General features: G+C 43.9%; 1 protein-coding gene across 1 annotated transcript in view; it reads right to left on the reverse strand.

Moving 5' to 3' along the window:
• The window catches only part of LOC311521689 (glioma pathogenesis-related protein 1-like), a gene marked incomplete at both ends in the record, with an annotated part of 73,862 nt that overhangs the window by 41,262 nt on the left and 14,425 nt on the right, over positions 1-18,175 (reverse strand). The window contains one exon of the mRNA XM_084630172.1: positions 12,314-12,417. Coding sequence (XP_084486298.1) covers positions 12,314-12,417 — 104 coding nt within the window. The remainder of the gene's footprint in view (positions 1-12,313; positions 12,418-18,175) is intronic.

Genomic DNA, 18,175 nt, shown 5'->3' on the forward strand with positions numbered 1-18,175 from the left:
AGTGAAGTATGTTTTAACAGTCCCTCCCATCCCCCACAGAGACTTTCATTATGCATGTTCTTATAGATATTGCCTTTTCTCAGGTTTGACAGAGTTAAGGGACCCACACAACCTTAACTGTGCCATATAGTGATACCATGGGAGGGGAGGAGGGTGGATAGAAAAAGAAATCATGAAATTTAATCTAGGACTACAAACACTAAAGATGCATTAATCTTAACTGTATGGTTATTGCATGGTGTTCCTACAGGACAGAGTTAAGGCTATTTGGGTGCCTTAACTGTGCATTTCTGTGACACAAGATGTTTGCATTTATTTTAAGATTAACCTTAACTTTGAATTTCCTGGTTTTAAAATGCTTATTTTGGGGTAATCGCAATTCCCCATTACTCTAAATGGTTGATATCTATATTCTCAGTCTGAATTCTTTTCATGTAGTTTGTATCCAGGAATATAAGTAAAATTCTAATTTCAAATACAGTACAGAGGGTATGTTATCTTGCATTTTGTACATGAAGTCAGTTAAATCCTTCAAATACAAATAGGTAGTATACAGACACAGGAGTTAGGAACCAAAGGTCCTACTAACTTAAAACCATGCATTTCAAATTTATACAGTGGCCCGCATCCCTCCATGTGGCTTGAATCCTTCAGAGGTATGAGATGAAAATTTGAATTAAGTGTGGATATTTACAATTTTTAGAACTACAAACCATCCTCAGACAAAGCATAAGAAATATGGATGAACATTTCTTCCTCCACCACTAGATGACACCTTGTGACAAAATTCACAGTCACACAACAGATCCTGTCTACAATTTTTCCAAACTCTTATGTTCCCCTACATATGTTGCATTGTCTTATTATTTTTACATGATCCTTCTATATTTGTTACATTGAACAAAATAAAGACTATGGCCAAAAAGTCCCTGTAATTTGGGAGCCTACTTTGGATAGTATTCTGTGGCAATAAAGACCCAGGATATCAGAAAGAACCCTAATAGTAGGTCAAAGAATGCAGAAACTAGAAGCAATTAAATCAGACATTAGAAATGGAGAATTACGATGCAGGTGTTCTCCTGGTCAATGCTGGAGAGTTCAGTACAGTTTGTAGTATTTTGTCTTGTTCACTTTAAAGTGTCCCAAGTTGTCTTTGAACATCTTAATAGATCTTATTATCAGGGAAGGTTTTGCCTGATATTCACCTTAAGTTTTTCCTTTTTTCCCCTGCATAGTTATAGCCCCTCGCACCTCCCTAAATAATTCCTCTGCCTTGCTTTAATGTCTGAACACTTCAAGCATTTGTAGACTGTTTTGATGTCCACATCCGTTAGTAGTTTTAAGCTATATAATTTGTCAATCTAGTCTCCTCATAACTGTTGTTGCTCTCCCTGTTTGTCAACCATCTCGCTGGTAATGTGATGCTAAGAAATGAATGGAATATTCTGATGCTCTTGCACCAGTACCATATTAAATGGTCTATTATCTCTACTACTTAACCTCTATGTATGCAGCCAAATATTGCATTGACCTTATGGAGTTTTTTGCTACATTATCACATTGCAAACTCAGGTCTAATTTGTTGTCCACTATTGCCACTCCCACAGCTTTACTTATTTGCAGGATTCTCTCTTCCATTGCATATCTATGGGTTTTAGATTACTTTCAAAAACACAAGCATCCTCTGCAAATTCCATTTATGTGCAGGCAGCCTTTTTTACCAGTAATGAAGATACTAAATAAGATGACCTACACTGATCCCTACTGTCCCCCACTCTACACCTTCCCAACTTCATACCTTTTTTTACTTACAATCCTTCAGCCAGTTTCCAATCTGCAACAGGAGAATGGAAGGATATTAAGGACAAAAGTGAAAGAAGCATGAGTGGGGGGGAATACTTGCAGAAATGAGAGCAGAGGGGGAAAATGGGGATGAGTACTTGAAGAAGGAAAAAGTAATCCAGTAAGAGGAAAAGAAGAAAACACTAGAAAGGAGAAGTAAAACAAAGTAAATAGTTTGGAAATGAGGAAGCAGTTGAGAGGGAGGGAAGGAGAATTAAACAAAGAAGAGCAAAACAAGTTTAAATTTAGTAAGCTAGATTTAGACATTTGTTTTATTCTAAAGGTCATCCAAGGCTGAGGAAAAAAGAGGAAAAGAGAGGTTGCTCACCTTGTGCAGTAACTGAAGTTCTCAGAGATGTGTATGGGTACTCCACTTCAGGTACACTTGCACCCTGTGCCTTTTGACTGGATCTCTTTGGTAGCGGTGACCGTTCAGCCCATACATGTGCCCTATGCATCTTCATGCCCCCTACTGAGGCTATACAGGGCTGTGTGAGTGAACCGCCCACCGTTTCTTCTCAACTGCCTTCGGCCAGAGATGTAGTTTAGTGTGTGCCTGTTTTCTCTTTAGAGTTAGAATATAGCATATAGTGTTAGTTCTTTAGTTAGTTTATAGTATTAGTATTTTTATAATTGTTGGAATTGTTCCTGTTTTTCTTAGGAAAAAAAATTGCTTTACCCCTTATTGAAGGATCAATTTTTTTCTTATATGTGATGCTGGCCTCCCCAAGTCTGCAGTAGAGAAGGAACAGAAAAAGTCCCACAGAGAGAACAGCGAAGCAAAGCGGAAGGTGGAAAATTGAGCAGGATGGGATCTTTGTGCTGATTGAGACCTGCTGAATTTCCTTTTCTTTCCAGGTGTGTATATCCCCGGGGATCTAAGTGTAGCTGTAGAGTACTTTAGGGCATGAAGTGAGTTGTCTGAGTCCACAAAGAGCTGGTGGCCATTAAATGATGAATGCTTAATAGTCAACTGTACCTCCCGGGTTAAAAAGACAACTGAAGCAACAAAGCTCAGGACAGGCCCAACAAAGAAACAGAACACCATTAGGCCTCACCTACAGCCCCCAATTAAAACCTCTCCAGCGCATCATCAAGGTTCTACAACCTATCTTGAAGGACAATCCCTCACTCTCACAGACCTTGGGAGAAAGGCCAGTCCTTGCTTACAGACAGCCCCCCAACCTGAAGCAAATACTCACCAGCAACTACACACCACACAACAAGAACACTAACCCAGGAATCAATCCCTGCAACAAATCCTGTTGCCAACTTTGTCCGCATATCTGTTCAAGGGACACCATTATAAGACCTAACCATCAGGGGCTCATTCACCTGCACATCTACCATTGTGATATGCCATCATGTGCCAGCAATGCCCCTCTGCCATGTACATTGGCCAAACCGGACAGTCTCTACGCAAAAGAATAAATGGACACAAATCTGACATCAAGAATTGTAACATTCAAAAACCAGTAGGAGAGCACTTCAATCTCCCTGGACACTCAATAACATACTTAAGTGGCAATTCTTCAACAAAAAAACGTCAAAAACAGACTTCAACAAGAAACTGCAGAATTGGAATTAATTTGCAAACTGGACACCATCAAATTAGGCCTGAATAAAGACTGGGAGTGGATGGGTCATTACAAAATAATTTTCCCTCTGCTGATACTCGCACCTTCTTGTCAACTGTTGGAAATGGGTGATGTCCACCTTGATTGCATTGGCCTCGTTAGCACTGACCCCCCACTAGGTAAAGCAACTCCCATCTTTTCATGTGCGCTGTGTGTGTATATATACACACACACACACACAAACACTCACACTGCTTACTGTATTTTTCACTCCATGCATCTGATGAAGTGGGTTTTAGCCCACAAAAGCTTATTCCCAAATAAATTTGTTAGTCTCTAAGGTGCCACAAGGACTCCTCATTATTTTTGCTGATATAGACTAACACGGCTACCACTCTGAAAGCTCATCTCATCACTATCGTGGTTGAAATAGACCTGGCTGCACTGCCGCTGCATCAAGCGTGTAGGGATTCCCTCAAAGACCTCTTTCTACTCAGCTTCCCAAGAACTCAGTTTGACTCTAGACTTCATCAGTTATGTATCTTTATTTAGCATACAGCAATGCTACACTGAGCTGATCAGCCTCAAATGAGTCATTGGGCAGGGTCGATGCAGGTTATAATTTCAAAGTTACACAGACATACTCTCCCTTTATATACATTGCATCACACATTGGCTTGGTTACTTTGCAGGACCAAGTCCTTGTGCAGCATGCTCTGTCTATGCATTGTTAGTCTTCTATATACTTTTCACCCTTTCGCTAAATTGGACAGAATAAATTAGTATTGTTCTTAGTAAATGGTTCGCTGAGTGTTCCTTCTTACCTTAGCTAACTCAGACAGTGTCTTCTAGCTTACTGACCCATTTACTTATTAGCACAAACATTCCATTTTCAGCCTACTGACCTAGTCACCTCTCTAATCCTGTCTTCCAAGAAATGAGGCCTTCCCCATGTTTAGTCATGTCAAGTCACGCCTACAAAGTGAAGCCTGCAAAGATGTCTTGGCCACGAGCTGACCCTCCTTTATTTCGGCACTAAAACGGATCTCCATGTTCCTGTTTGCCAGATGGTCTTGGCTGGCTCCAGGAGAGCTTCATTAACTGGTAGTTTCTATCCCTGCTGAAGTGGAAGCATGCAATATGTCCAGGAGCTTATGATGGGAACTTGTCCCAGGAGAATCTGAAGTGTGTCCTCAACCCATTTCTTCGGGTCCTGGAACTGTCAAAAGTCATCAGCTAATGATGGTGGTAGTGGCGGCAGCAGCATTACTGTCTCATCAGGCGATGAAGACATTTGTAAACGGGTGGGGGTGACTTCCTGGTCGGCCCTCGCCTCTTGCTCCTCAAAATGTCTCATCTATTGATTCAGAGTGGGGAGGAGGGATGGAAAGTATCAGAGAACTAGTTTTTCTATGTTCTTGTGAGAATAGTGGGGCCTGGTGAAACTGCTGGAGGTACACTGCCCATGGGTTCTAATAAGGCCAATGAGAAGGACCATAATGCAAAGGGGAGGTAGCCATCATTCATTGACCCAAGTATTGATAGGCACAGGTCTTGTATCTGCAGAGAAGAACAACATCTCTTCGAATAAGCTTGAGTGCTTTGAATAGAAAGCTCTGAGTCAGAATGCCCTCCCACATATTGTAAAGAAGGCGACAATACCTCTTCTTGAACGGTAGATGTTGAGAAGTAGTGAGCTCAATTGTACATGTGCAGTTGGTGACCAACCAGATATCAGTATCGAGAGGTGTCTGGAAGTTGCAACGAGGGGAGACTCAGGCTCATTAGGTACCAAGAGGTCCATGGGTGAAGCTTCCCCTTGAGGAAGCTAGCCCCATGCCCCACTACTTACAGCAGAGGCTATGCCCCTCTTGCTGTTCTCAGCCCCTCCCCCTTCATGGCTGGCCCCAGCGGGGGGGCAGGGGGCTCAGAGCTTGACCCCTCCCCCCCATGGCCCCAGGCGAGGGGGTAGAGTTAGTTGATCCTGTCTGAGGTGCTGCTTATGGTACCACAGATTCTAATGAGGCTACTCTATTTACCATCATGGGCACTGATGGTAGCCATAATAGTAGTCTTCAGTATCATGCTCTTTACTGCCAAGGTATGGGACTTAGATGAAGTCTTATAGTGCATCATGTTAGCCAAAGGACTCAGAGCCTCATAGCACTCCTCTCTGGGCCTGAGGTCTCCAGTGACCAAGCTTTCTTTGAGGAGGAACTCTGTTCTGTTCTTCTTATCCCCCTCCTTAATGGCAAACCATCAGTAACAAATTCAGTAGGTCTCAGTCAGTACTTAAAGCATGCTGGAGCCCAGGGTTTTGATGCTGCCTTCACCTTGGAAGCTCTCAGCGACTTATCTCGATGTAGACTGGCACTAACAGAACTACAGGCTCCTGGAGATTCTCTGTACCTGCTCTGAAGCTGGACTTAAGGCTTGCTCCACCATTAGTCATCTATACTTCGTTTTCCTGTTTTTATGGAACCTTCCCTTAAAAGAAGTGTAAATCTTGCACTTTCTGGGGATATGAGTCTCTCAAGCAATCCTGGGCACCCCATCATCTCAGGCATTGGCACCCTGACAGCAGGATTGTCTGGCTATGTAGACTCCCTCCTCAGGCCCTACGCTACCAGCACTCCCAGCTACCTTTGAGACACCACTGACTTCCTGAGGAAACTTCAATCCATCGGTGATCTTCCTGATAACACCATCCTGGCCACTATGGATGTAGAAGCCCTCTACACCAACATTCCACACAAAGATGGACTACAAGCCGTCAAGAACACTATCCCCGATAATGTCACGGCTAACCTGGTGGCTGAACTTTGTGACTTTGTCCTTACCCATAACTATATTTTACATTTGGGGACAATGTATACCTTCAGATCAGCGGCACTGCTATGGGTATCCGCATGGCCCCACAGTATGCCAACATTTTTATGGCTGATTTAGAACAACGCTTCCTCAGCTCTCGTCCCCTAAAGCCCCTACTCTACTTGCGCTATATTGATGACATCTTCATCAGCTGGACCCATGGAAAAGAAGCCCTTGAGGAATTCCACCATGATTTCAACAATTTCCATCCCACCATCAACCTCAGCCTGGTCCAGTCCACACGAGATCCACTTCCTGGACACTACAGTGCTAATAAACAATGGTCACATAAATACCACCCTATACCGGAAACCTACTGACCGCTATTCCTACCTACATGCCTCCAGCTTTCACCCTGACCATACCACACGATCCATCGTCTACAGCCAAGCTCTGCGATACAACCGCATTTGCTCCAACCCCTCAGACAGAGACAAACACCTACAAGATCTCTGACAAGCTTTCTTACAACTACAATACCCACCTGCGGAAGTGAAGAAACAGATTGATAGAGCCAGAAGAGTTCCCAGAAGTCACCTACTACAGGACAGGCCTAACAAAGAAAATAACAGAACGCCACTAGCTGTCACCTTCAGCCCCCAACTAAAACCCCTCCAACGCATTATTAAGGATCTACAACCTATCCTGAAGGATGACCCAACACTCTCTCAAATCTTGGGAGACAGGCCAGTCCTTGCCTACAGACAGCCCCGCAACCTGAAGCAAATACTCACCAACAACCACATACCACACAACAGAACCACTAACCCAGGAACCTATCCTTGCATAAAGCCCGTTGCCAACTGTGCCCACATATCTATTCAGGGGACACCATCCTAGGGCCTAATAACATCAGCCACACTATCAGAGGCTCGTTCACCTGCACATCCACCAATGTGATATATGCCATCATGTGCCAGCAATGCCCCTCTGCCATTTACATTGGTCAAACTGGACAGTCTCTACGTAAAAGAATAAATGGACACAAATCAGATGTCAAGAATTATAACATTCATAAACCAGTTGGAGAACACTTCAATCTCTCTGGTCACGCAATCACAGACATGAAGGTCGCTATCTTACAACAAAAAACTTCAAATCCAGACTCCAGCGAGAAACTGCTGAATTGGAATTCATTTGCAAATTGGATACTATTAATTTAGGCTTAAATAGCCACTCCCAGTCTCTAAGTCATTATGTAAGGTAGCCTATTTGCCCTTGTTTTTTCCTACCTCCCCCCCCCGACGTTCTGGTTAAACTTGGATTTAAACTTGGACAGTGGTCAGTTTGGATGAGCTATTGCCAGCAGGAGAGTGAGTTTGTGTGTGTGTGTTCGTTCCCCGGGGGGGGGGGGGTGAGAGAGCCTGGATTTGTGCTGGGAAATGGCCCACCTTGATTACCATGCACATTGTAGGGAGAGTGGTCACTTTGGATAAGCTATTACCAGCAAGAGAGTGAGTTTGTGTGTGTATGGGGGTGGGGGGGTGAGAAAACCTGGATTTGTGCTGGAAATGGCCCACCTTGATTATCATGCACATTGTAGGGAGAGTGATCACTTTGGATAAGCTATTACCAGCAGGAGAGTGAGTTTGTGTGTGTGGTTTTTGGAGGGGGGTGAGGGAGTGAGAGAACCTGGATTTATGCAGGAAATGGCCCACCTTGATTATCATACACATTGTGAAGAGAGTGGTCACTTTGGATGGGCTATTACCAGCAGGAGAGTGAGTTTGTGGGGGGGGGGGGGTGCGGAGGGTGAGGAAAACCTGGATTTGTGCTGGAAATGGCCCAACTTGATGATCACTTTAGATAAGCTATTACCAGCAGGACAGTGGGGTGGGAGGAGGTATTGTTTCATATTTTCTGTGTGTATATAATGTCTTCTGCAGTTTCCACGGTATGCATCCGATGAAGTGAGCTGTAGCTCACAAAAGCTCATGCTCAAATAAATTGGTTAGTCTAAGATGCCACAAGTACTCCTTTTCTTCAAGCAACAAATATACTGAAAATGCCAGTTGCTGATGGGAATCACTTCTTGACAGAATAGGCACATTTTAAAACTCATAGAGCCCGGCATCCCCTTTGACCCATTGATAAGGGGTTAAATAGCTTTTATTTTTCTAAGAAAACAGGAACAACAGTTCTAATAACTATACAAGTTGTAAGAATCCTATAAACTAACACTGTGTAGTATATTCTAACTCTAAAGGAAAAAAAACAGGCACACAAACTCCATCTCTGGGCAAAGGAAGTGAGGGCAGTTTGCTCTCCCAGCCCTATACAGCCTCACTATGCAGCATGAGGATGTGTAAGGTGCATACATGGCCTGAACGGTCACCACTACCAAAATCTCTGATCAAAGGTGCAGGGTGCATGCACACCTGAAGTGGAGCACTGACAGGAACATTGCTCGAAGAATTTACACATTCATGGAAAATGTATAAAATGATCATACAGATTAGGTATGGTCTTCAAGTTTCTCAACGGTTGTCAATGGGGCCATTGGTACCACTACATTTGGGTATCCCTTTTTTAAGGTGTCACCACCTGCCCCTTTCTGGGCACACAGTTTGTTCTACATTGGTGCCTTTGGGTCACTAGTACAGCCCTTCTACCCCTCTGATCTTCCTCTCAGGACACTTGCTTATAAATATTAGGCAATCCTGGCTGCTTTTCTTAACTCTGTCTCAAGGGCCCTGGAGCTCTCTTCAAAACCTCACCCACTGATTACTAAACTTTTGTTTAACTAGATTAAAGATAATAGTACATAATAGCTTTCAGTAACCCTTGTGGAATAAGTAGTAGAGGAAAAGCCTGATTTATAAGAGCCTAACAATGATTCCCTTCCTGATCATAGTCTAGGTCCCCAGTCCCCTCTGTGATCATATTCTCTCCCCTCAAGAGCCAAGCAATGATCCTTCACATTCGACACCCACAAAATTCTAAAAAGGTAATCTGACTGGAGCTTCCATCCATGAGTGCAAGCCTCTAGGTACCCAGCAGCTTCTGTTCTTTTTGGTTTTCATCCCACAATATACCCCATCATACATTTTTGCTTAACACTTATCTTAACATCTCAGGTGCAAAATCAAATTAAAATAGTCCATTATCTACACGAGGATATTGTAGTTACCAAGCATACTGGCAGCTGGGTTTGTGAGACCTTAACATTTTCATCAATAGGCATCAGCTCTTGCAAGCATGGTAGATAACTTTTTGGAAAAAAACTAAGGAATCCCAATTGGTAGCTGAGAAGATGGTGGAGAGAAGAAATATTTAAGTCTGCTAGGCTCTGATGAACTCTGAAGTGAAGAGTATACCAAAAAGATGATTGATGCTATAAGCATAAGAGAACCAGGTTGGTAATAGAAAGTTTTAGGTTTGGGGAAGACATGTTAAACTAGGAGTTTGTGGGAAATAGGTGAAGGTAACTACAGTTCCCAAGAGAAGTCAAAAGGAAGTATTCAGTTTCCAAGGATTTTACCAAGAAATTTCCAAGAAAATTATTCAGTTTAAAATCTGATGTTATGTGCCTATTCTGCTTATGCTGTACCCTGACTCTGCTCTTGACTATTTCTAAAGCCCAGTGAGGTGGGCCAAGTCAGAGGAGTCGACTGGAGCACAGCACATTATCCAGGTTTGGTTTTGGGGTAACTGATTTGACTAACAGTTTGCAAATGAACTGAGGATTTTCTGTTATACCCAAATTAATATCTTCTCAGTCAGATAACAAAAGGATTAAAAACAGATTTACAAGTTTCCTATGAGGTTTAGGAAAGTAAATATTCAAGGTTTAATAATGTGGTTTGAGGAGGTAAGATGGAACACAAATACCAATTGACTGATCCACAAACTATAGCATAGCTTAATCGCTTGTCTAGATTACCAAAATAACTCTTTTAATATGATTGTGTAACAAGATTGTAGCCCTACTCACCTGCTGGGTTACAACATGAGGGTTTTTTCTCTGTGCACAGAAAAACTATGACCATTTTAAGAGACCATATTTTAACCTAAGCACTGTGCCAGGTTAAAACACGATTCTCTACTATAGTTAAAACATTAGGTTTTTTGTTTATATAAAAACAGTTAACATGACTGGGCTACACATTATCCATTTCAGATGGGCCTAAATTGCTCAGACAGAAGGTGTATTAAGGTACTGCAGTAGCTTCAAGTGGTTCCTGCCTGTCGGCCTCTGAGGGAGGCCACTCCGCCTCACTACACCATCTAGTAACCGATACCCTGCTAAATGTGTCCATTGGCTAAGTGTCAGCAAAGAGTCTAGGGCTCTGGTCCACTGGGGCAGGGCAGGGCAATTAGTCTTCAACCCAGCTCCTGGGCTGAAGCAGACAGCAAACAGTCAGGCTCAAGCTCTCTGGACATGACCGTGCAGTAGTGGTCTCTGGCCCAGCTCCGTGGCTGGGGCAGATATCAAGCAAATGCAGGACATCCAGCCTAAAGTGGGTAGGCTGCCATCTTAGGGGTGGGGTTGGCAGCAGGAGGTAGCGGTCCACCCTACTCCACCAGATCCTAGTCCAGGACCTTAACAGTGATGCAGAATCCCACCACTGAGTCAGCGGGAAGCCTACCGAAACACACAAACTGTGGTTTCAGCAACACAAGAGTAATGTCTGGTTTCTCTGGGCTACTTCCTACCCATCTGTAGGGCTCTGTTGCTCGTGGGTTCTCAGTCTTCTCAGGGTGCCTGGCAGCCAGCAGTCCCAGCAGCTCCTTGGGGTACTCAGCAGATGTCTGTTCCTTCCCTCAGGGCCCTCCTCCAGGGGTAGGGTTGGTACAGCTCAGTCTCTGGTGCAGTGGCCAGCAGCAAGGCAGAGGTGTCCAGCTCCTGCTTTGGCTCAACTGAGCTGGAAGCCCCTCCTCTTATACTTCCTGTTCCACACCTCCACTTCTGGCATGAGGGGTGGGCCCAGCCTGGCTCTGCTCACCAGAAAGCAGAGAGTGGTTCCTCCCTGTCAGTCTCAGAAGGAGGCCACTCCATCTTGCTACAGGCACAGAAACACCCATCTACCTTTGAACCAATTATCTGGTTCATGCATTTAGAAATTACTCCACATAGAGAGTCTACAATGTAAGGCCTCTCCTAGTGCAGAAGTTCCCTCCTTTGTTAGAAGGTGTAAGATTTACTAACAAAGCTCACAAAATCAAAACTACTGACAGGTGGTATTATATGGGGCCTTTATCCCTTAGCACCCCTTTGTGGCAAGATGGGAAGCTACACCAGCTGACACCATCCCCCTTATGTCATCACACTCAATTGTTCATCTTCCAGCCCTCTGCACAAGTTCTTAATAGTCTCTGTCCCCTTCAAGATAATGGAGAGTTGGAAGTTCCATGGTTCTAGTGGTGGCTAAACAGCCCTAAGTCTTCTGGGTTTAAAGCCTTCTTCTTCAAAGTTCTTGGCTGGAGTAGGTAGGGGACGCCAAGACCCACCCACTCCACTGGGTTCCAGCTCAGGCTCTCTGTTTGGAACAGCCACAACCAATCCTTCTCAGTCCCTGGCCACTTCTTGAGCTACGTCTCCTCCTCTGTAGGCTTCCCAAGCCTCTCACCCTTCTTCTCCCTCTTTGGAGTGTTGCTTCTCAGGCAGTTTCTCACCAGTCTGTTGGAGGGATCCTCTCTCTGGAAACTGCCTTTCTCCTCAGGAGTTCCTCCTTTGAGGTCCTTAACCTTTTATCATGCCTAAGTGCTTCCCTGTCTAATTAACTACCTCCTGTTACTCAATCAGTTAACTACTCCCAGGTGAACCTGAGCTACCCCATTCTCCCTTGTGGAGCCTGTCAGAGGTAGGCTGGTCCTCTGACCAGTTTAGAGGGTCAGCCAACCTCTGCCAGGCACCATTAATCAGAGTTCATGGGTCCTTAGATGCCTGAATTAACTGAGTGATGAATCATTTCCCTGATTCCACACACTAAACTACTGATGTGTATGGATTCCAATTTATTTTTAGAGGAATAAAATATTATGAATACTCTCCATTTTAAAATGTTTTAAAAATAACTTACCTTGGTACATAGTTGCATATAAAATGTGCTGCATCTCTTACTCCTGCAGCCTTACGACAAAAAACAACAGCACAGCCCACCTTATGAGAATTATCCCAAACAACCTAGAAGAAATAAGAATTTTTTCTTTTACAAAATAAAGCTTAAACTGTGCTCACTGTGAACTATTCTAAGAGCCAGGAGAATCTCAGTTCTCATAAGAGTTCTTCGATTTATTTGCTTTGTACAGCCACCTGTTACAGTACACAGAAAAATAAAAATTACTTACCAGTTACTGGAGTTCTTTAGGATGAGCTTCTGTACATTTGCACTTGTCGGATCAAGGAACGTGTACCAGAAGTTTCCAGAATCTTCTACGCAGCAGTGTCAGTTGGTCACTCACTCTCTGTTTCCCCCTCCCCTTATGTAGGGTTCCCACAGTAAAAAGGGGAAAGTGGTCTACTCCTCAATTCCTTCCACTAATTTTAGGAATTCTTAATCCAAGACTCCGGGAAAGTGGGTGAGATGTGTAAATGTACACAAGCTCATCTTGAAAAAACTTGTTACTGGTAAATAACCATTTCTTCTTCAAATGGCCTTTGCACATTCCCACTTATGGGAGTTTAGCGAGTAGTACAACCACCGGGAATGCGAGTTGAGGAGTTCTAGGTGACAAAAACAGCAGAACTGCCAAAACAAGCATCAGCTCTGGATCCCAGGTCAAGAGTGTACTAGAAGTGACAGCATCTCTCGCTCTCCTAAATGAAGCCTCAGCTGCCAAAAAGAGCTACCTGATGCATGTATAGAATTTTGCTTAACATCCCTCTACATTTTTATGATGACAACAATGTGAGGGAATGCTATTGAACCTGCCTGAGATCTAGTTGAGTACACTTTGATATCTCCAAGTAGTTGAATATATGCTAGGTCATAAGAATTGTGATTCATAGTCTGAGTGACCTGGCGAGTCTCTGAGTTGTGATGGACTGATCCCTGATTTCATCCCCCTAATAGTATAGGGAACTTGTGGTTAGGTTTGTTGTGTAGGGGAATGCCAGGATTGGATGAAGGGCCCCAGGTCCCACCCATAAATCTCTGCACAAACACCAACCCTCCCTCTGAGGGGGTCAGAGTTAACCACTGGAACAAGTACCACACCTAACAATAGAACAGCCCTTTTACTTAACCCCGGCAAAGCCAAGAACAGGCCCAGGTCAGGATCTGTAGCAGGGGCTAGCCAGACTCCTTTGCCCCCGATACAGTATACAGCACACAGATGCACACACACCCTGCCAGCTAGACACATACTGACTGTCTGCTCTGCTCCAATACAACCCCCCCAAACCTGTTTGTGCACTTTGATACTGGCATGCATTGTGAAGGTGGGTCTTGCTGTGTGGTCTCAGCTGTCCTGTTGGCTTCAAGCTGTAAGAGTCCTATTTTGCAAGCCACAGTGCAGCAGCTGGCTCTCCTCCACGCAGCTCCTAGTTCAGGCTCTGCATTCCTGCACTCTGGTGGTGTCTCCGTCTCTGCCCTAGCTCAGAGTTGCTGCTTATGTTTTCTTCTTTCTTTCTTCTCTTTCTAAATCTTTCCAGGCTTGTTCCCTGTCCTGCCTCTCCCCAGCCATCTCCTCACTGGCTCAAACCCTCTCAGGTGGTCTGTACTTAATTGTGTGGCCTTGTTTTGGAATGGCACTCCCTCTAGCCAATCAGGTCTGTGCAGAGTAGTGAAGAGGCGGGAAGGGGGGAAAAAGGAAGGGAAAGGGAGAAGTGACTCTATCCAGTCCCCCAGGTTGGTTCCAGATGGATAACTTAAGGACCTTTGGACATTCAAGTTATGGTGCCTACCTTCCTGGATGTGAATGAATCTTGATGAAATAAAGAGGCTAGTAACCTGAAAGCAACTGAAATCAGACACCTTTTTAGATATCAATTAGGATGATGATGCAAATAAGATCACATTTTCCATATAGAATATGGCATATGCAGGGCTAGCCACCTTTTGCTTTTGGATCAAAGTAAAGCATTATTTGTGTGTGTGAAGTTCCAAGGACTAGAAGAACCTGCACACTTTCTTGAGGGCCAAAGTCTGGATATAGATTTGGATGTCCTGACAGCTGATAAAAAATAGTTATGTCAGTCTGGCAATTGGTGAAAACTCTTGGTGCCGTATAAAGGCCAAAGTGTAGGATACAGCTTCATTGATAGAGGTCTCCTACTATGCAAACCAGAGTACATTCACTGGAATAGACAGATTAAGATATAAAAATATATGTTTTTTGAGCTGCTTTTAGCTCAGTGGGATTGATGGGAAGACACCATAGGCAGAAGAAATATTTCTGATTGGAAATAATCAAGAGGTCTATCTCTGGCACCCACAGAAAAGTGATTTTGTCTTGAATCAGCTCCGTGAGAGATGACATGACAAGGTAATGCATCCCGAGATGAGGAAGTCATATAGCCAACTCTGCTTTATAGCAGGCAATTCTCACCTGCAGAAGGGGATGCAGGGGCAAGGAATATACCCTACAGACCAATAAGCTGGGTAACTGGTGTCTTTACCCCTAAGTGTGAATCCAAGAGTTCCAGCTTACTGTTTTTTCCCATTGGCCAAAGTCACTACCTAAGTTCAGATGAGTGTAAAAATATTCATCACTTCTCAGGGTCCAAAAACAGAATAGCTGCCACCTCCAAGATGGGGGGATTTGAAGCTGAAGTACAGAGACCCTCTCAAATGTGAAGCTTGTTTACTCCTCACATCCAAAGAAGGGCTCAGTGAAGACCCAGGATGAGAGTTCTTTGGTGTCTGTAGCACCAAGGCAGGGCTCAGCAACACACGAAACAGCACTGATGGTAGTAGCCAGTACCAGAACTAGGTATTCTATTCTATTCTCTATAGTTTCTTGTACCAACCTTATCACTGTAGTGTTTGAACCTCTTCCAGTAACGCATAAAGCAACATGGCTAACATCTGTCACATGTACTACATTTCCTCTCTTCAGGGGGGAAACTGTTTGTGGAGTGGTCAATCCCTCGGAATTCAAGGATAATTGTCTTCCATAAAATGATAGCTACTTATTACTGGTGGATCTTCAGACGGCTAATGAGACCAATCCACAGATCTTGTCGTAGTTGGGGCAGACATTTCCCGATGGAAGGGGTAGATCTGGATTGTTGAGTCAGGCTGTGGTGCATTCTTTCCTCCTTTCCCATTTCTCCATTTCCTGTTGTCTCCGTTGGATCTCAAAATACTCGGATCCTTGCTAAAAGGTCCTTTTCCATTTTGGTCGGTTGAGGGCTTGCGTTTCCCACGAGTTTATGTCAGTGTTGAACTTCTTCATGTTAACTTTGAGGGTGTCTTTGAAGTGCTTTTTTTGCCCACCCCTCGCTGGCCATTGCTCCATTGTGACAACTTGCTTAGGGAGTAGATTCTCTGGCATTCAAAGCATGTGACCACCCCTATGGAGTTGGTGGCAGATGATCACCGCTTCAATGCTGGAGGTTTTGGCTTGGGACAAAACACTGATGTTGGTGCATTGGTCATCCCACTTGATTCAGAAGATCTTGCGGATGCACTGTTGATGGTATTGTTCAAGAACTTTGAGGTATCTACTGTACGGTGCCAAAACCTCGATCATGTACAAAAAAGCATGGATAACAATGGCCTGGTACATGAGAAGCTTGGTTTGATTCTTGAGATCACAATTTTCAAAGACTCATTTTCTCAAGAGTCCGAAAACTGCATTGGCGCATTGAAGGTGGTGTCAAATTTTCTCGTCAATGTCAGCTTTCTGCGACAGATAGCTGCCAAGGTAAAAGTGCTCCATGTTCTCCAGGGTCTCTTTATTGATCTGAATTATGGGAGCAGCATCCTTGTGATTCGGAGCCTGCTGGTCGAGTACTTACATTTTCTTGGTGTTGAGTGTGATGTCAAGTTGGTTGTAGGCTTCAGAGGAAATGTGAAATATTTTTTGAAGATATTCTTCTTACTGAGCACACAGGGCACAGTTATATGCATTCTGGAGTTCAATGACTGTTAGCATCAATGAATTACTCATGACCCTCCACCTTAAACTTGCCAGGAACCAGCATGCAACACTCAACAGTGCATACGATCCAACCTTGATGCTGACAATGAAATCAAAAAGGGATTCTAAACCAACCTTGATCAAATTCTCTCCACCATCTGCAAAGAGGACAAGCTCATACTCCTTGGTGATTTTAACAAAAAAGTTGGATGTGACTCGGACCTTTGGAATGGCACAATTGGAAATAAAGGAGTGGGCAAGACCAATTCCAACAGAATTCTTCTGACCATATGCACAGAACATGACCTAATTTTCACGAACACCACATTCTGCCAAAATAACAAGTACAAGACCTTGTGGGAACACCCACGATCTAAGTATTGGCATCTGATTGACTATGTCATTGTCCGTGCTCGTAACTGTGAAGACTTTACATCAACAAAGTGCTGACTTGTGCAGCAATTGTTGGATAGACCATAACCTTATCTGCTCCATTATTTCCATCAAACTCGCACTGAAACAAAAAATGCAGAAGAAATCAGCCAGACAGAAGATCAATGTCGAGAGTCCTAAGGACCCAACTATACCATGACCTTTTACAGCAGTGCCTCACCAAGAAACTGATGAATATCAAAATCAAGATGGAAAACCCCAAAGATCACTGGAAAGTGCTCAAATTGGCTGTCCATGTTGTGTGTGAGGGAACACTGGGCTTCTCAAACAGGAAGCACCAAGATCGGTTTGACAAGAACAATCAGGAAATCCAAGACCTGATCAAACATAAGTACAAGGCCTTCTGTGCTTGGCAGAATTACATCAATTCCAACCAGAAGCAATACATCCACCATCAACTGAAAGCTGAGGTTCAAAGGAAATGAAGAACAGGTGGTGGGAGAACAATGCGAAGGAGATCCAACAACTCATCAACACCCATGAAATGAGCGGATTCTTCAATGCCATCAAAGCCCTCTTCGGACCCAAGGGCTAACCCCGTCTCAGATCCAGGGATGGAGCCAACCTCCTTAGGACAATGAATCAATCAATGCATGATGGAAGGAATACTTCAAAGACCTCCTGAATCATGACTCCAATGCTGACGAAAGCATCATAGGATATTAAGGGATTAAGTCAATCAAGGATGACCTCAGAACCCCACCAATATTCGTCGAGGTAAAAAAAAGTCATCAAACAGATGAAGAACAATAAGGCATCTGGACCTGATGGAAGAAGGAGCAGAAGAACTGGCTCACCAGCCTCACATCTTAATCCTCAAGATTTGGAATTCAGAAGAAATCCCAGTTGATTTTAGGGATGTTATGATCATGACCATCTTCAAGAAAGGAGACAAATCAGATTGTGCAAACTATCCAGCAATCGCCGTGTTGTTCATTTCCGGAAAGATTTTTGCCAGAATTCTCCTCAACCAGCTGCTTCCCTTGGCAGAAGAAATCCTCCCAAGGTCACAATGTGGATTCAGGCCACCTTATGGTACCACTGACATAATCTTCACTGCCTGCCAACTTCAGGAAAAGTGCCGTGAGCAACATCAACCTCTGTACATGGCTTTCATCGACTTCAAGAAAGCATTTGACTCCATCAATCATGAGGCTATGTAGAGAATTCTCCTTAGATTTGGATGCCCGCCAAAATTTGTTGCCGTCTTCCAACTCCTCCACACCAACAATGGATACAAAACGGACCCCTTCCTAGTCAAGACAGGAGTAAAGAAAGGCTATGTCATCGCTCCAACCCCTCTATCTTCATTGCTGTCATCCTCCTTCTCATCGCTGACAAGCTCCCCTCTGTACTTCACATCTAATACAGAATGGACGGCAAGCTCTTCGACCCCAGTCGCC

Source organism: Lepidochelys olivacea, assembly GCF_965140295.1.
Source record: "Lepidochelys olivacea isolate rLepOli2 genome assembly, chromosome: 1".
NCBI classification, from domain to species: domain Eukaryota; kingdom Metazoa; phylum Chordata; order Testudines; family Cheloniidae; genus Lepidochelys; species Lepidochelys olivacea.